Source organism: Mytilus californianus, unplaced genomic scaffold, assembly GCF_021869535.1.
Source record: "Mytilus californianus isolate M0D057914Y unplaced genomic scaffold, xbMytCali1.0.p SCAF_1, whole genome shotgun sequence".
In the NCBI taxonomy this organism is placed as follows: Eukaryota; Metazoa; Mollusca; class Bivalvia; order Mytilida; family Mytilidae; genus Mytilus; species Mytilus californianus.
In genome coordinates this window covers 76,464,941-76,485,867 of record NW_026262581.1, presented here as the reverse complement: position 1 = coordinate 76,485,867, position 20,927 = coordinate 76,464,941, and the positions used below count along the sequence as shown (strand labels likewise).

Genomic DNA, 20,927 nt, shown 5'->3' with positions numbered 1-20,927 from the left:
AGAATCTTTCAAATGGATAATTATAAATAGGAAGATGTGGTATGAGTGCCAATGAGGCAATTGTCTTTATTAAAAAAAAGAATGGTATGGCTACCATGGAGATAACTATTTAAAAAGAACAAAGATGTGTATAATTGTGTGATTTTTTTGTCTATAGCTAGGACCAAGTAGACCAGTAGTGAAAAGACCATAATAATAAATGCAAATAGCAATACAGGACAAACAATCTCTCATCCCACCGTCTAAATTTCCTATTCATACTGATATATGGAGACGAATGTTTTCACATGACAAACTCCAACAACTTTCTGATTTTCAGAATAATTAAAATAGTAGGTTCTGATAATAGGGAGAACATTTACATTGTTCTGTAAGTTATGATGAAATAAAATACAGAGCAGAATGATTAGAACTTTATATATATATTTTTAATGTTATTCAACATAGTTCAACATTTTTGTTTAATGTATATCTTCTTTGGACATAAGGCCTTACTATCACTTTGTCCTTTTAAGCCTGAAACATTTCGTACAACTGTGTACACATTGTACAACCATTACAATGGTGGTGGATATATCCCTGATAATTACAATGGTGGTGGATATATCCCTGATAATTACAATGGTGGTGGATATATCCCTGATAATTACAATGGTGGTGGATATATCCCTGATAATTACAATTCCTGTCATTCAACTTCAAATATAAATAATTTACACGTTCCAGGAAATTGCACCACTTATTTCTTCAATTACTCAAAGTTTGTCTTTAAACGTTCCATAACTATAGTTCATACACTGGTGGTTTCATTTCCTTTATATGTTGCGAAACTGAGAAATACTTGCACTTTGAAATATCCATAGTAATCATAATATTTTCAATATACAGAAGGGTTTCCTAACCTCTGTCTGTTCCCCAAACGAATAAAAGCTTTTATCAGTTGACTCCTATCTCCTGCCTTTAAAATATCATATGGTCCAATGAAATGTAGTGTTGCTTTATCGTCCAAGTTTAGATGACCTTTGATATGAGTACAGTATCTAGGAGATGCAGACAGACAGGTCAACATAATCTGTAAAAAAATACAGTTTTAATTCGATGAACATTACAAAATTACTTTGATGGGAAATAACATGTTCTATTTATATCTACTGTCACCATCACTGACATTACTGTAAAACGGGGACAGTCTTTAAAATTATAATTATGAAAGTCATAAGTCTAAAGCTCCTATACTAGTACCTTAATAAAACTGACTTATACATATCTGCAATAAGGAATATCTATTAATTTGAAATTTTTAACTGAAACTGGTTGAATATAACATCAAATTTATGCATCTTATTCTCTATTTTAAACCAATCCATACAATGTACTTAACAATAATGTCTTTTTTATTAAATCTTTTGGTTATTTGCTTTACTTTACTTTCATTGTTACACTTTGAGGATATTTTTTCAAAAATTAACTGATCTTGCATAGAATATCAGCAGCTTTTCTTTAATCTACCCTTCAAAATTCTGCAAATGAAAAATTTGCCTTTGTTGATAGAAAAAGATTTTTTTTCTCTAAAATAATTTTTACTCTTGTTGCACCATGGTGAGGTTTATAAAGTACAATGACAAAATTTCAAAATATTGATATCTGAAAAGAAAATAAATCAAAAACAAGTAATGTATAAAACATTTCAAAACACAATCCTGAGAATTTTTAGTGTGGGTTTTTGATATTTTTGGTCAACCAGAAACAAATTCATGAAAATTGTTTCTTGTATATGAACTTAGTATTCAAACTTATTTTAAGTTTCTAACATTATTCAATAGACCACTGAGAAGCACCGATTGATTTTTAGTTGCTTTATGTCAAATGGCCATAAGCCATTTCTGGGATAAATAAATGCTAATCTAAGTGAAGATCTATTTCCATTAGACACTGCATGCATCTTAATAGAAACATGATGTACTCCTTCTAAGACTAAGCAAGTAATAATATTTTTTTTTCTATGTTTTTGGCAAACAATCATTTTAAAGTTACAAATTAATAGCCTAGAGGAGAACCAAAAATCCTGCAAAGAAAAGTAATGAAACCTTTTAAATGTTTAGACTACAAAAATTACTTTATTTTCCATAAAAGATTTTGATAAGAATGTCACCTTATTTTTCTAAAAAAGCATTAGCCATTGCTAAAGTAACAAAAGAGAGGCAAAAGATACCAAAGGGACATTTAAACTCATAAGTAGAAAATAAACTGACAATGCCATGGCTAAAAAAGAAAAAGACAAACAGACAAACAACAGGACAAAAAACACAACATAGAAAACTAAAGACTAAGCAACACGAACCTCATCAAAAACTGGGGTTTTCTCAGGTGTTCCAGAAGGGTAGGCAGATCCTGCCCCACATGTAGCACCTGTTGTGTTGCTCATGTAAGTACAAACCCAGTGACAGGTCACATTCGGGAAAAGGGGATGGGATTGGGGTAATTTTTCTTCTCTCAGAATACAATAAAAGAGGTTTGCAAAATTATGTTAAACTCTCTTTGAAATGAAATATTGTCAAAACACGAAACATATCTTTCAACAAGAGTGCACACACTGAAATGTATCGCCTGTTTTGCTTATGGATGAATTCATGTTGAAAGTCTGTAATATGAAAGTTTACTACAAGTACATGTATCTCATTAACTTAACATTATCAATGATCCATGAAAATGAAGTCACAGTTAGATGAACCATGCCAGACACCTAAAAATCATTCCATACACCAAATATAGTGGTCCTATCACTTATAGTACCTAAAGAAAAAATCAAACCACAAAATCAACATTGACTAATGAACCATGAAAATGCGGACATGGTAATATAGACCATGCCAGACAGACATGTACACTTTACAGTCATTCCATACACCAAATATAGTTAACCTATTGTTTATAGTCTCCAAAAAATAGACCAAACCGCAAAAACTAAACATTATTCAATGAACCTTGAAAACGAGGTCAAGGTCAGATGAAACCTTCCTGGACATGTACACCTTGCAATCATTCTGTACAACTAATATAGTGACCATATTGCTTATAGTATCTAAGATATAGACCAAACCACAAAAACTAAACTTTGTGCAATGGATCATGAAATTGAGGTCAAGGTCAGGTAAAACCTGCCAGTCGTACATGTATGCCTTACAATCATTCCATACACCAAATATAGTTGACCTACTGCTTATAGAATCTGAGATATGGACTTGACCACGTAACTTTTACCTTGCTCACTGATCCATGAAATGAAGTTGAGGTCAGGTGAACCCTACCTGACCGACATGTTGACCTTGCAAGAAAGCAATATACCAAATATAGATTGTAATACCTATGTCTCGCATTCTGAGACTTTTGGCGCAGGCGAGTCAAAAATCATCTTTTATTTGCTTTTATATTTTTCTATAGTGATGCCTCCAAATGAAACAATTTTTGTGAGTTTGATACAGAAAATAAATGGGGAATGTGTCCATGGGACACAGATGATGCCCCCACTTGCATATCATATAAAGTTATAAAGGGACATAACTGAAGAACGGTAAAAGTGACATTACCCAGATTTGTTAGTGATTTGAGTTTTGTAGTAATAAGTATTGTGTATAAGTTTCATAGCATTTGGTTGAGGCCAACTTAAGTTAGAGAAACGGAAACAAAAAATTCAGCAATTTTTCCTTTTGTAAAGGGCATAACTCTAGAACAGTAAATTGACACCACCAAAAATCAAACTTTATCTGTATTTTGTAGTAATAAGCATTGTGTATAAGTTTCATAACATTTAGTTGAGGCAAACTTGAGTTAGAGAACGGAAACAAAAAATTAAGCAACTTTTCCTTTTGTCAAGGGGCATAAATCTAGAACGGTTAAAGTAACACTACCAAAATTAAAACTTGATCTGTATTTTGTGGAAATAAGCATTGTGTATAAGTATCATAACATTTGGTTGAGGCAAACTTAAGTTAGAGAACGGGAACGTAAAATTCAGCAATTTTTCCATTTGTAAAGGGACATAACTCTAGAATGGTAAAAGTGACGCCACCAAAATTCAAACTTGATCTGTGTTTTGTGGTAATAAGCATTGTGTATAAGTTTCATTACAATTGGTTGAAGCAAACTAAAGTTAGAGAACGGAAACCAATTTTGGGACGTACGGATGGACGTAAGGACGGACGTACGTACGTATGGATAAGGGTAAAACTTAATGCCCCCTCCGCTACGGCAGGGGCATTAAAATGCATGTCAATACCTTTGTTTCATGCAGTAAAATGCCAAGACACTCCTTTTTAAAACATGAATTTGCTAATCCAATAATAAGCTGTCCAATATGTTTATATAATCCTTTAATCTTTGTTATGTCCACCATCTGTGAAGTTTCATTCTCGGCAGAGACTGGAATTACCTGATTAAACTAAAAAAAGATAAAGAAACTGCAGATTTTAGTGTTGTACTATAATTCAATTTTGATATAGAGTTCCAAAGTTGTTCTGATCTTGATTTTGTTGCTAATATATTTTAGCAAATAAACAGATGTGCCAAGAGCACATGATAGGCCCTTATTGTTGCAAAAATAAAATGGGATATTTAGAAGGCATTTAATCAGAAGCAAATAAAATGGTTCTGTTGAAAAACATGCATGATAATACCCTTAGGTATACAAGTATTGTGTCAATAATGACTGTTAAAATTCCCATAACTCTGGAATGACAAACTAGAAAATTTTCAAAATTAAAAGAGTACATTCACCAATTCCTACAACAGTGTTCAGTTTGTAGTAATTGTTCCAAGCATACTATTATCAGAATGCTTATGACATCTTTACCCTAAATCTGTTGGATGTGTACAAATTGATACTTTTATCTGGGAGAACATGATTTATTCATTAGTTGTAATTGGCTTTCATCTAGCTTTCATGTAACTGCAATTACTCTTGTTGCGGTGTCTATTGTTTTTATGTAAGTGTTTTTTTGTGTCTTGTACCAATCTTTTGAGTTAGGCCTATTGCAACTGATTTTTAGTTAGTTCTTATGTAGTGCTGTTAAAACACTGTCCCAGGTTAGGGGGAGGGTAGAGTGCTCACAAACATGTTTAACTCTGCCACATTCTTTATGTGCCTGTCCCAAATCAGGAGCCTGTAGTACAGTGGTTGTTGTTGGTTCATGTCTGTCATATTTGTTTTGTGTAAATTGTTTTGTTATAAATTAGGCCGTTTATTTTTCTCTTTTAGTTATTTCACATTTCTCATGCTGGGGCCTTTTATAGCAGACTATATATATAGCTATACAATTATGTGTTTTTCTCATTGTTGAAGGCTGTACAGGGGCTTATAATTGCTTACTACCACTTCATTTGAACTTTGGTTGATAGTTGTCTCATTGGCAACCATACCACATCTCCCCATTTTTATATAGCTAGTGCATGACATTCAAAAAATGCCTTTTATCTGAGGATCAAAGTCCCATAACTCTTGAATGACATATCAGAATTTTTTTTTTAAATCGAAGGGTGTTTTATGTTTACAAATTCCAACAACTATGTAAAGTTGTTAGTTTAGTAAATCAATCCAATCAAACTCAAACTATGGTACAACATGTGAAAAATTTACTTAAATCTGACAATAAAAAGCAGTAACTCTGGAACAAAATAACAGAAAATAAAAAAAAAATAAAATACTCTGCAGATCACACCTAGATACGACCACAGAGGTCGAACCCTGAACAGTTGGGGCAAGTATGGACACTACACTTAAGCTTGATACAGTTCTGAATTAGGATTGTGATTAAATATTTGATACAGCATAGGTTTCTGTCACAGAATGAATGTATTCAAAGAACTGAAAAATTTGAAATTGGATTTTACCTATTATGGTCCAATATCCAAAATCTAAATACATGGTTAGATTCAGCATATACAAGTACATTAAGAATTTAATTTCTTTATTAATGGACAATATTAGCTAAGTTTTTAAAGGGGTTTGCTTCATAATTTTTTTTTTACATATATATATATAAAAGCATTCTGAACATTAATTTTTAAAAAAAAGTATACAGAATAACAAATGCAAACAAACCTAAACAAATTTCTTCAAAGAATTTACGAAAAAAAAAAAAAAAAAAAAAAAAAACAATTTCCAAAATATCATTCATCATTAATACAATGCAGGCAGAAACCCAGTTGAGATTAAACAAAAGAAATGGAACTCTTTGTTAGAGAAGGTAAAAAAGGCAAAGTTGGTAAATTTGAATTGTTTACATCTGTTTCTATGGGCTTCAAAAGTTTAATAAATGTGCCTAATTTAGGATTTTATGCATGTTATGTATGTGTTTTTACTTCAATTATTGAATTGAGCTTCGAGATATTTGTAAACTTTTAAATTATAGACAAATTTTCACAAAACAGTTGATTGTGGTAGGTGCAAATTCTCGTGGATCTTTTTTGTGCATAAGCATAAATTCCACAGAAAAAAATTCCAAAGAAGATAATCGATTTATCCTTTTAAAGCATCAATTTGCATCTCTGCCCCGGTGACAGTTTTTTGGGAAAATATCCCCAAAATGGGCAATAATTTCATCGAAAAGAGAAAGTGGAGTACACCTTTTTAGGTTTAGGCGTGTTTGAGTTGACTTTTCTGTCTTGAAAAGGTATAAAAGAAAAATATTTGATATTTAGGCTGTAGGTTGATACAATAATATTAAACATTTACCGTACTAAAAGGTGAAATATATGGGTCAAGTGAATTACCTTTCTAATGAGTCATAACAACAGAGTAGGTGTGTTCGTATAACAAATTTTTACTAAAAGTACTTGACTACTAACTTTTCTGGTGGATCTTAAAAATGCATAACTTCAAAAAAAATTCATTTTTTGTGTGTGTTATCTAGGGTGATTATTCTTCAACCTCTGAAAATTTTTAGTCTGCCCTTCAACTAAATATTTAATTAGAATTTTTTTAAATATTTTTGAACTTTCGAAATTCCCCCTGACAACTGATCAGACAATAGTTTTTAGTTGAACAAATGTATAAAAGTACATTAAATGATGCTCAAAAGCTAGTACCCCGGTAGATACATTTGTCTTTTAAAATACAACTGGTATATAAGGATCGTATTGATACTATGTGGATAAATTGATCGGTTTGCAAGGGACAAATTGACAGCGTGTCATCACTACAATGGCTTCCATTTTTACGATTATAAAAATTAGGTGGCGTAATAGGGAGATAATTTTGACGAAGTAGAATCCTGACTAAATGAATGTTGCATAAGAACTTAATATTTTGAAATTGGACTTTTACCTGATATGGTCCAATATCCAAAATCTAAATACATGGTAAGATCAAGAATTGAATTTTTGATGAAATCAAACAAAATTTAATTTTGGACCCTTTGGACCTCAGTGTGGACCAATTTGATAATGGGGCCAAAAATCCAAAATCTAAATACACAGTTTAATAGATTCAGGTTATTTAAGAACCCAATAAATTCATTTTTTGTTGAAATCAAACAAAGTTTGATTTTGGACCCTTAGTACCTCAATGTGGACCATACAAAAACGGGGTCCAAAATTCAAAATCTTTATACATGGTTAGTTTCGGCATATTAAAGAACCTAAAAAATTCAAGACTTTGAATGAAACCCCATTAAAATTGCCCAAGAAATAAGCAATTTATACAAAGCATTAAAAAAGTATTATTTTTAGCCCCTTTTTCCTAAACAGTTAAAGCCATAACCCCCAAAATCATTCCCAACCTTCATTTTTTGGTATGGAACCTTGTGGTACAATTTAATAGAGATCTATACACAAGTTATTGTCCTGAAACAAGAAAAATGATAGTTTTTGGCCCCTTTTTAGTCCCTAAGGGAGCTACCATTTGACTTTTATGGGGGGGCTAGGATGAAAAATTTTGTCCTGCCTTTTTATTTTTCCCTTAATTCGGTCCTGCCTTTTTATTTTTCACTCTATTCGATCCTGCCTTTTTTTTAGTTTATCCTGACTTTTTTTTTTTACATAAATTGTCATCCTGCCTTTTGTTTTTGCAAATAATCTCATCCTGCCTTTTGTTTTTGCAAATAATCTCATCCTGCCTTTTTTTTTACTCAAAACTCCTGTCCTGCCTATTTTTTTCAAATTTCATCCTAGCCCCCCCATAAAAATCAAATGGTAGCTCCCTAATTCCTTAACAGTTAGGACAATAAGCTCCAAAATCATTCCCAACCTTCCTTTTGTGGTATGGAACCTTGTGATACAATTTCATAGAGATCCATACACTTATATTCAAGTTATTGTCTGGAAACAAAATGTCTTTGGACGACGATGACACTGACAATGAGATAACATTATATGAACGCAAAAAAAGCTTCCTTTTATCTATCCCAACAAGTATGTAAAGTTTTGAGGAAATCAATCCAGGCATACTGGAGTTAGTGCACGATATGTGAAAAAATTGCCCTAATTCAAACACTTAAAAGTCCTGTAACTCTGGAATCAGAAAGCAAAAAAAAATTTCAAAATTAAAAGGGAGCCAAGCCTGTTAATTTCTTCTGTCAATCCTAATGTTTTGTTAATAAAATTGAGAATGGAAATGGGGAATACGACAAAGAGACAACAACCCGGCCAAAGAGCAGATAACATCCGAAGACCACCAATGGGTCTTCAACGCAGTGAGAAAATCCCACACCCGGAGGTGGTCCTCAGCTGGCCCCTCAATAAAAATGTGTACTAGTTCAGTGAAAATGGACATCATACCAAACTCCAAAACATATACATGAACTAAAATAAAAAAACATACAAGACTAACAAAGGCCAGAGGCTCCTGACTTGGGGCAGGCCCAAAAATGTGGCGGTGTTAAACATGTTTTGTGAGATCTCAACCCTCCCCCTATACCTCTAGCCAATGTAGAATATTAAACACACAGTAATACGCACAGTAAAACTCAGTTTAAAAGAAGTCTGAGTCCGATTTCAGAATAGGTAACAAAAGAAACTAAGCAAAATGACAATGATACATAAATTAACAAAGGACTACTAGCAGTTACTGACATGCCAGCTCCAGACCTCAATTAAACTGATTGAAAGATTATATCTTCATCATATGAAAAACTACATGACTTGTTAAAATAAATTTGAGTTACCTTACAAACTGTTGGTGGATGGACAGACATTGGTATACCATAATACTTTCCATCTTCTATGGTTATTTAATAGTTCTATAAAAACTAGACAAGAGTGCACATGCTGAAATGTCTCGCCTTCTTTACTAATCATTGATATTATGTTGATAGTCCTAAATATAAAGCTTTATTACAACTGTCACATAAACTTAACATTAACCAAGTAAACTAAACATTGACCAATGAACCATGAAAATGAGGTCAAGGTCAGATGAACCATGCTAGGCAGGCATGTACAGCTACCAATTCTTCCATACAACAAATATAATTGACCTATTGCTTATAGTTTAAGAAAAACAGACCAAAACACAAAAACTTAACACTGAGCAATGAACCTTGAAAATGAGGTCCAGGTCAAATAAAACCTGTGTGACTGCCAAATAGATCATAAAATATTTCCATACACCAAATATAGTTGAACTATTGCATATAGTATTAGAAAAAAGGACCAAAACTCAAAAAACTTAACTTTGACCACTGAACCATGAAAATGAGGTCAAGGTCAGATGACACCTGCCCGCTAGACATGTACACCTTACAATCATTCCATACACCAAATATAGTAGACCTATGGCATACAGTATAAGAAAAACAAACCAAAACACAAAAACTTAACTATAACCACTGAACCATGAAAATGAGGTCAAGGTCAGATGACACCTGCCAGTTGGACATGTACACCTTACAGTCCTTCCATACACCGAATATACTAGACCTATTGCTTATAGTATCTGAGATATGGACTTGACCACCAAAACTTAACCTTGTTCACTGATCCATGAAATGAGGTCGAGGTCAAGTGAAAACTGTCTGACGGGCATGAGGACCTTGCAAGGTACGCACATACCAAATATAGTTGAACTATTGCATATAGTACTAGAAAAAAAGACCAAAACTCAAAAACTTAACTTTGACCACTGAACCATGAAAATGAGGTCAAGGTCAGATGACACCTTCCCACTAGACATGTACACCTTACAATCATTCCATACACCAAATATAGTAGACCTATGGCATACAGTATAAGAAAAACACAAAAACTTAACTATAACCACTGAACCATGAAAATGAGGTCAAGGTCGGATGACACCTGCCAGTTGGACATGTACACCTTACAGTCCTTCCATACACCGAATATACTAGACCTATTGCTTATAGTATCTGAGAAATGGACTTGACCACCAAAACTTAACCTTGTTCACTGATCCATGAAATGAGGTCGAGGTCAAGTGAAAACTGTCTGACGGGCATGAGGACCTTGCAAGGTACGCACATACCAAATATAGTTATCCTATTACTTATAATAAGAGAGAATCTAACATTACAAAAAATCTTAACTTTTTTTTCAAGTAGTCACTGAACCATGAAAATGAGGTCAAGGACATTGGACATGTGACTGACGGAAACTTCGTAACATGAGGCATCCATATACAAAGTATGAAGCATCCAGACCTTCCACCTTCTAAAATATAAAGCTTTTAAGAAGTTAGCTAACGCCGCCGCCGCCGTAGCCACCGCCGCCGCCGGATCACTATCCCTATGTCGAGCTTTCTGCGACAAAAGTCGCAGGCTCGACAAAAACCATATTGTGTCTTGTAATCTTCTTATAAGACTGACAAAGATATTAAACTGTTGACACAGAGATATGTCTCACTTTTGATAGTCAAATTCAAATGTTGAAATCAAATTGGCAGTATCTAAGCATGTAAACTATGCAAAACATTCAAAGCCAATGAACTATGACTGAAAATAAAGGGCCAAATATGAGAAATGCCAATGCTTATAAAACTGCAACACCCCCCCCCCCCCCCCCCCTCGACTTATCATAAGTGGTAACCTAAACACAAGCTGTTAAAGTATGCAAAAGTTTTAAAGTCAACAAACTATGACGATAAGGTGGGGCCATACAATATCTATGGAAATGAGACTTGCAAATGCTTATACAACTGCATACCAACTATAATTGACTTAATATAAGTTGTTTATCTTACATGTCTTAAACTGATCTAATCACAAACTTTAACATGTAAACTATGCAAAACATTCAAAGTCAATAGACCATGACTGAGTGGGAGGAGACAAATAATCTCCATGGAAATGAGATGTGCCAATACTAATACAGCTGCATACCAATTACCATTGACATACTTCTAATGGTTCCCCATAAACTGACCGTATCACGAATTAATACATGTAAACTAAGCAAAAGTTTCAAAGTCAATAGACCATGACTGCGGGGGCGAGGCCAAAAAATCATCATGGAAATAGTGCTAATACAACTGCATACCAAATACCTTTAACATGCCACTAGTGGTTTATACCGATAAAATAATCACAAACTACATGTAGTGATTATTTTAGCCTATGGTCTTTTTACTTTCTTTAAGATGTAAAAAAGTTACTACAGTTCTTTAAATATATGAGAAAAACAGTGAACTATTCATACAATTATATACATTCTTATTGCTATTTTGTGAATTTTTCTTTTGATATTTTTTTGTTATAATTTTTCATATCATGCTACTGGCTTGAGATAGAAAATTATCGCTAGTATCTAGACCCGTTAGCAACAGCCTATTTTTCTCAATCGCCAGAAAGTGAATGTATGACAATACATGTATGAGCCCATGTCATTGATGTTGCCTGGGAAAACAGTGATAAACAGATTATCAATGGTTTACTAAACTCAAGGATGTTTCTCGTCTACATCTCATCTCAGGGCTGACACCCTTTGCTGAGATTGTAGCTGGGAAACACCCTCTTATTTGAAATACCATCGATAATCAATACCGGGTAATCATTTCTTTTATTCTCTTGGAAATGTATGATATGGAATGTTTGACTTACCTCTAATTGTCCACATTGATCATTTCATCATTAAGCATAAAAAAATTATTAGATTTATATATATAAATATTCTTCCTCCAAAGAGAGACAGTAACTTAGTGGATCATGACAAACTGCAATAAAATCTGGTATCTTTATCCAGTAATTACCTCTGCAATTGTCATTATCTGTACTATATCTGGCAATTGATGTGATGAAATTCTAAAGGTTATATCGGGAACACCAACAACACGTACATCATTTATTGTGGTTTCTGAAATCAACCCTAAACTGTAAAATAAAAAATGTTATACAATAACCAAGCACTAAAAATGTCACATTGTGGACATCTTTAAATGATGATTCTGCAATGCAAGGTTGGACATGTAAATGCACAGTAACAGTAGTATTAGGTTGCTTGAGATGGATCAAAGTCATTCTATATCAACTTAAAGCTGAAAGTTTTCTTATCTGATATTGCAAGCTAGTTACAAAATTTTAAAACAAACTGCGTAAAAATATTAAATCTAAACTTGTCCTTTTATCCAATAATCATAAAAATTATTGGTCCCTGACAATGACCAATTTTTGGCAGCATGTGTTTTTCTCATACCTAAATTCAGATAGTAAGCAGATTTATTAACATAGGCAAATCCCATTTGGTTGTTATAATATTGACAGAACTGCTGGAATAATGAGAATTATGGTTTTCAAGATTTTGAATTAACTTCATTTTACTCTAGTGTATTTATATTAGGCATGTTGGTTGAATTGTTTAAATGCTAAATACCCAAAAGATCATTTAGTTCAAGCTTGATTGAAATTGTTTTCATCAAAGAAGATTTTTTAAAAAGTTAATGAAGACATGATGGCAAATGCTCACATAGTGAATACCCCTTTTTGGTAAGGTGAGCTAAAAAAATTCCTTGATTTAATCTTTAGTGAGAACTCTGCACATGTACATGTAATAAGTAACATTATATGTATCAGCCATACAAAAATATACCTTCCTTTAAAGCAACACATTCTGCAGAACTTCTCCAACATGGTAGTAAATCTGACTTTTTCTACTGTTCTTGATGTTAACAAGAGGTCATACAATATTTCCTTTAAATCGCTTAGAAAGTCCTGTCTTCCTGCTTCAACGTGATTAAACAAAATTCTAAAATATAGGAAAGGAAACATTATTTTTAACACTATAGTACATAGTTCATTTTTGTACGTCTCTTCTGTTTAAAAAATCTTCATTTATTAGGACAAGTCAAATCTTTATTTACAAGTCCTACATGTATAACCGTTATCCAATGGTTTCAGTAATGTAAGCATTTTTGATGATCATGTATCATGTGTATTGCTGATCATTTTTGCAGTTGACAGTTTTTACCGATCTATTAATAGTTTTCAATTGCAAGATAATAGGCAAAACCTCTGTCAGTAGTTTAAAATTGTCATTTAATTATTAAAAGGCAACAACAACTATCAGACTATAACATGTATAAGGAGTCATGCAATGTTTTCTGTCATTTTGGCATTTGTGTAGATCTGGACAAGTTGTATTGCTGATTATTTTTTTCTGTTGAAAGTTTCTACACGTATCTACAATATGTAGATGATTTAGATAATCATGATAATAGAAATTGAACTAATTTGGGGACTGATTCCTTGACTAGTAATATTTTCAGAAGTTCAATACCAGCAGTACATGTAAAATGAGATATCAAAGTTGTAAATCAGAATTAAAATTTTGATAAAATTAGTGACCAAAAATACCAGGAATGTTTTAAATATTCTAGTTTCCTGTTAATCTGGATTTTTTTTTCAGAATGATATAGTACAGTCAGGGGTACTACTTGTATAAGTAATCTTTATTTACTTGAAGAAGTAAATAAAATAAACTTATATAAGTGAATTATAATGTTTGAATAATCTCCCCTTAATTTTCTCAAAAATTTACTTGTATAAGTAAATTATTTTTACAGTCCCACAAAATTTCTTATGTTTTGAGATGTAAAAACATGCCTTTAAGAATTTTTCTCAGGTAAGATCATAATTTTTGATTAGAGTTCAATGTTTCATCTCATTAATTCAACAAAGAAACTGATTGCACAAAGATCTTAAGTATTTGTGCAAGGCCTTCAAAAATTGCCCCTTGGGGGCTTGTAAATGAGCAGTGTTCTAAAGATAACAGACAAATGAGATTTTCATTGTCCATGAAATTACACTTAAATGATCAGTAAAGACATCTGCAAAGGACAGACAATCAAAAATTCTATTAGAGCAAAGAAGTCCTAAGAATTCAAGAAAAGAAGATAGGATGACTTTTTTACTTGTATAAGTAAAAAAATCTGAATGTCTAAGGGACATACATTGTAACTAAGCCCAATTTTTTTTTACCTATACAAGTAAATAAAATACACTTGTATAAGTATCCTACAAATTTACTTATATAAGTATATTAATATTTACTTCTTCAAGTAAATAAAAATTACTTGTACAAGTAGTACCCCTGACTGTAGTACATGTACAAATAGAGTAATTTAGATATCACAACTAGAAGTCATAATTTTTATAGTTATGTAAAAATTTATTTAATGTCCAGGACATCGTGCACGTGTCAGTTGTAATTTGAAATTCTCATGAATGATTGGAGGCCAAGAAATGAAAAGAGTAAATTTATATATTTATTTCTATCCATAAGAGATGTCACTATCTGACAGTCTCTGATAAACGAATACATCTGAAGTCAGAGAAACAAAACAAGCTGTTGAACCCCAGCTGACCACCTGTTGTACCTGAACTTGTGATCAAATTAGTTGTCAGCTGTTTTATACTTTTCATTTCTAAAGTGTGATATTAAAAAGAAACTAGAGGCTCTAAAGAGCCTGTGTCACTCACCTGTATTTACTGATGCTTTGGAAATCATGTAAAATAAGGTTAAAATCATAATTAATAGTATGAGATATTAGATATTATAATGATATCTAAGATAATAACAAATAAAAACTGCAAAATTTCTGTAAAATTACTAACTCAGGGGCAGCAACCCAACAACGGGTTGTTGGATTCTTCTGAAAATTTCAGGGCAGATAAATCTAAATCTGATGAACATTTTTGCCACCTGTCAGATTTGCTCTAAATGCTTTAGTTTCAGAGATATAAACCAAAAACTGCATTTCACCCCTATGTTCTATTTTTAACCATGTCGGCCATGATGGTTGGAAGGCAGGGTCATCGGACAAATTTCTTAAACTAGATACCCTAATAATGATTACAGCCAAGTAAGGGTTAAATTTGTCTCAGTAGTTTCAGAGAAGAAGATTTTTGTAAAAGATTACAAAAATTTACGAAAAATTGTTAAAAATTGACTATAAAGGGCAATAATTCCTAAAGGGGTCGACTGACAATTTTGGTCATGACAACTTATTTGTAGATCTTACTTTGCTGAACATTATTGCTGTTTATCTTTATCTATAATAATATTCAAGATACATGTAATAACCAAAAACTGCAAAATTTCCTTAAAATTACCAATTCAGGGGCAGCAACCCAACAACAGATTGTCAGATTTATCTGAAAATTTCAGAACAGATAGATCTTGACCTGGAAATCAGTTTTACCCCACGTCAGATTTACTCTAAATGCTTTGGTTTCAGAGATATAAGCCAAAATCTACATTTTACCCCTATGTTCTTTTTTTAGCCATGGCAGCCATCTTGGTTGGTTGGCGGGGTCAACAGACACATTTTTAAAACTAGATACCCTAATGATGATTGTGGCCAAGTTTGGTTTAATTTGGCCCAGTGGTTTCAGAGGAGAAGATTTTTGTAAAAGCTAACGACGACGGACGACAAGTGATGAGAAAAGCTCACTTGGCCCTTCGGGCCAGGTGAGCTAAAAAACAGACATCTGCCATTAATTCCTACCCCATGAATCAACCAAATAGTACAATTAATCTGTTGATAATAAATAAATTATAACAAATCAGCTGAGTGATTAAACACAACATTCTCATGACAAAAATCATCTTAATATGACATGTATGATATAACTAAAAAAAAAAAGCTGGGTTACAAATGTACCTGTTTAAATTGTTTTGAAATTAAAATCCAAGGTGGTACAAGGTCACAGAGGTATTAACATGTATTTCATTCAATAATAGATAGTATTTAGTCCAAAACACTTCCAAAATATTGATTTTCCTCATCAGTTGTCAATTTTTCCAGAAAAAAAATTAATTGGAAGATTGCTAGTCTAAATAATTGTGAAGTCTTGAAAAGGTATTTTAATTTTTTGATGTGACGCAGGGATACGTCAAAGCAAAATCTTAAAAAAATTCTTTGAAGACTTCATAATGATTTGGACTAGAAGATTGTGTATTTTTAAAATGAAAATTGGTCTGTTAACTATTAAGATTCATCATAACAAATGGACAAATATGGCCGTATTTTCACCTCAAAAAATACTCTGTGTACAGACTTACCTGTGCAGTTTGGAAAGTTTTAAGGCCTGGCATCCACTAGATATATAAAAGTTAAATCTATTTTGCAAATCTTTTTTTGAATATGATGGGCATTTTTTTTCCTTCCTGCAGAAGGTGTAAAAATAAACAAACACCTGAATTGCATTTGATACTGTCCACTCAGTTACTACCTTTAACTCACCTATAGTTGTGTAGATATCTATTGTCCATGCCAATCAAGGACAATCAATACAATACAAATCAGTTGTTACCTGAGATGGAGCATCTCAAAGTTATATCCCAACTTAGTTTATTTTTACACCTTCAGCAGGAACGGAAAAAAATGCCCATCATAATCCAAAAAAGATTTTATATTTCTGATATGCAAAATAAATTTAACTTTTATACATCTAGTGGATGCCAGGCCTTAAAACTTTCCAAACTGCACAGGTAAGCCTGTACACAGAGTAGTTTTTGAGGTGAAAATACGGCCATATTTGTCCATTTGTTATGATGAACCTTCATGTGGTCTACTCAGGGACAGTCTGTACTGTTAATATAGACTGTCCCTGGTCTACTGTACAAGAATTTAATCCAATTACCTTGAATCACTTTCTATGTTTTTCATTAACTCATCATCAGCATCGTTAACGTCTAGATGAAAATTGTCTGAAAGATACTGTCTTATTTTGACATGATTTTCTAATTCAAGCTCATTTATGGATGTGTCAAATGTCAAGACACTCTCCAAATATTGTTCGATTTTCGTTAAATCTGTATTCAGAGACGGTAGATCTGCAGAAATATTAATAAACGTGTCAAGGAATTCATCGATGCTGTCCCGCCAACAATAAGGATCCATCCAATTCAATCCGACATGGAGATTTTCTATTACTTTCGATGTCCAATCCCCTATTTCTCTGGGAATATAATGACTTGAAGAAGTTGATCTCGTTGGTTTATCAATCAATGCAGAATTACAACCTGAACTACTAGTTGAAGAACAGTGATCTTCTGCCTCGGAACGCATTGTTGTACGCTTTCTTTTGCGAGAATCCATTGGAAATATAACAGGGACGTAAATGATAGGGAAAGGAAATGATAATAATAACACTAATACTAATATTTTATTTTCCTAATCATAGCAAGGATTTGTATAGTAAGATCTTACTATACAAATCTTTGATCATAGACATAGGGCTCATTACAATAATAGTAATAAATACTTTATTTAAAGAGGGTAAAATCAGTTAGTACAAATATTAATACTAATCTCCCCTGATGCCCTCTGAATAACTCAAAATATAAATACATATTCATAAAAGTAGAACTTAGTAACTATGCAAAAAAAAAAAAAAAAATAATGGTGAAAAAAATACAGATTATAAGTGTTAACGTTTCATGAACATATTTCCTTAATGATGTACAAGACAAATATATGGATTTTTAGACTATAGATAAAATTTTATGATAATCATTATTTCGTTGGTTTTACATGTTGTATTGTATTTGTATGTAATGTGATAAAAGATTTTTATAGGGCCTTTTAATTGGAAAATAAAATATTCTTAGATGAATCTGATAACTAGCTTTTTTTGTCATCCAAAAACAAGAAATTATGATACCTTTGTTTGAACTGTTCTATCTTTTCTATCCTTTTTTTTCATTTCTACAGGAATACTGTTCCAAAGAACAGTACCGGAATATTGAAATGTCTTTTTCATAAAATTTGTTTGCGGACGTGGTATGAAAAGACAATTATTGTCTGATGAACGCAAAGAATATCTTGCATTAACATTTTGGTTATTGTTAAATAATTGACACAGATAATCAGGTGCAATACTATTTACACACTTATACATTAATACTCCTTTGTAATGTATATGATTCTGTTTTGAAAAGTTAACCATTCATTCCTAGTTGTTTGAATAACGTTTTTGACGGTGTATCATATGCCGTGTTAAGAATGATACTGGCTGCCCTTTTTTGTAATTTTAACATTTTTTCCATATTTGAATTATTTGTTTTTGTCCATATTGTACAGCAATAATCAAAGAGAGGAAGTACATATCCATTATAAAATAAACATAAACCTTTTTTGTGGAATATAATGCTTCAATCGATGTAGTAAACCTAGTCTAGTTGAAATTACAGTACATACATGTACTTTGTTTATTTGTTGATTCCACGAAAGACGTCATCGATTAAAATGCCAAGTAGTTTTTCTCTGTTTACTTTTTGTAAAATAATTCCACTGTATTCTATCTATGATATTTCTTATATACTTTGAAGCTTCCTATGTGATCCAACTAACAGATATTTGGATTTTTTAATATTTAAAATCATATCATTATTTTCACACCATATTTTAAAAGTTACCATCTCGTCATTAAGTTTATCACATATTATCATTAACGGGATTAGAGGGAAATTAAAGTGCTGTGTCATCCGCATACAAATCAGGCTTTTTATTATTTAGTTGAAGTGGGAGATCCTTTATATATAAAAGAAATAATAAAGGGCCTAGAATACTGCCCTGCGGTAAACCAAATTTTACTTCTTCGCCTGGAGATATGTTGTTGTGGTTTATCTTTACTTTTTGAGACCCGTTTGAAAAATATGATTTGAACCATTTAAACGAAAGAGTATCAAACTTAGACATTTCTAATTTCGATTATAAAATTGAGGGATTTACAATATATATCAAAAGCTTTTTTTTTAAATCTAAGAATACAACTCCCGTACGTTTAATAATTTAGAGTACCATGCATCCAATGCATGATCGGGATCATCAAAATAAAGTATTTCATAAAATTTTTTAGCCTTTAAATCTGCTATATATTTTTATTGATTAAATTTATTGAAGTGTCTTTATTTTATTGTAAAATTGAGAATGGAAATGGGAAATCGTCTAATGTATTTACACTGTCAGAAAATTAAACTATTCAAGCCCCACCTTTACTTGTACTCCGATCTTTTCTTTCAAATGTAAAACCTTAAATTTCTAGCTCTTTTGACTTGACGTGACATTTTTCGGGTGTTAAAAATGTTTCACACATTCCTAGTACGTGTGGTTTTTCCCAAACTTTCAATTTTGTAAAAAAAATTTTTATTTCATCTAACTTTGGCAGTAAATGTGGAATATTTTGAAACGTTATTTTTAGACTTTTGTTTTTTAGATGACCATATATATTATTTGTATAATCATTTTCATGTATTTGTGTTTTACCTTTTTCTAAATTACACTCAGTACCAGCAATGATCTACTAATAGGGGACAAACAATTATCCAAATTAGTACAGTTACTTAACTTACAAGTATTATTAAAATTTCTTTCATTTGTTACATTATCTATGTCAGAAGTTCCCAGTAAATCTAAATTTGAACCACATGAGCACACTGAAAACTCTTTATTACACTTAAACATACATGAAGGCTAGACATTAAAGCACTAAACTTGTTTTTGCAAACGACTTTGAATCCCTAATTTGCATACATATACTAGTAATTGATAGGTAAAGGACCATTTAGCTGCCTGTAGCCTTGGGTGTCTGTGATGTAGTGTTTTCTACAAAGTTTTTGTTTATGTCCAATTTCATTACATGAATAACACCGTATTGTCTGCTTAAATCTGCAACTTACCTGGCTGTGATTTGTTTCTTCATAGTCGAAACAAGATTATGGCGAATTTTGTGGACAAGACTGGCCTTCAAATTTTGAATGCAATTCATGAGTAGCACGTTGCAGATACAGATTTTTATTTGTGCTGTTTCTTTGATGAAAATGTTGTTGAAATCAGAAATTTAAGTCTGATTTTTCTCGGTCATTTTCTGTGTATGTATGTATTGGCAAGTATGGGTGTAACATCATTCATGTTATGTATAAGTATTGATGTTCATTTCTTGGTGAGGTGTACTCCGTCAGGATATAAAATACCTGGAATCAACTTGCCGTTCCTGAGTACATAGGCTATTAGCTATCAATGTGGTTTATAATCTATATCACACAAGTTCTTCAAACATTCATTGTAGTCAATCACATGAACTCCTCCCACCAACGATTATCCTAATTGACGGATTTTCTTTATTAAGCATTGTTAATAATGATCTAAACGAATCTCTTAATTCTTGAAAAGAGACTTTATTTCCAACATCGTTTTCCCCAAACTGTAAAATGAGAGTAGTGTATGGTGAAAGGTCAATTGAAGAGATATGCATTTTTATCGACTGGACAGTTCCACCTCTATTGGTATTTACATTAACTTCCTGCTTTAATATTCTAGTTTGAATTCCTTTTGTTATCGAACTTCAACGATGAGAATGTTTTTGCCATGTTGCCGTTGTTCGTTAAGTCGGAGTTTTAACTTTCGTTTTAGCTTGTTTTTTTCATGTATAGGCGATCGGCGAATAGGAGAACTTATTGGCAAGTATATCAATCAAGTTACA

General features: G+C 32.2%; 1 protein-coding gene across 2 annotated transcripts; it reads right to left on the bottom strand.

The window, feature by feature from the left end:
* Positions 1-40: 40 nt before the first annotated feature.
* Positions 41-17,548, bottom strand: LOC127707655 (uncharacterized). 2 transcript variants are annotated; one of them, XM_052212293.1, is made up of 5 exons: positions 17,085-17,548; positions 13,030-13,185; positions 12,194-12,314; positions 4,277-4,438; positions 41-1,072 (listed from the first exon to the last, which is right to left on the bottom strand). In XM_052212293.1, exons 1-5 carry the CDS (start codon positions 17,540-17,542, stop codon positions 878-880), a joined length of 1,092 nt encoding a protein of 363 aa, XP_052068253.1. In that variant the 5' UTR covers positions 17,543-17,548; the 3' UTR covers positions 41-877. The 2 variants fall into 2 exon arrangements, with proteins under 2 accessions (XP_052068253.1, XP_052068263.1); XM_052212303.1 differs by lacking the exon at positions 4,277-4,438.
* Positions 17,549-20,927: the final 3,379 nt, after the last annotated feature.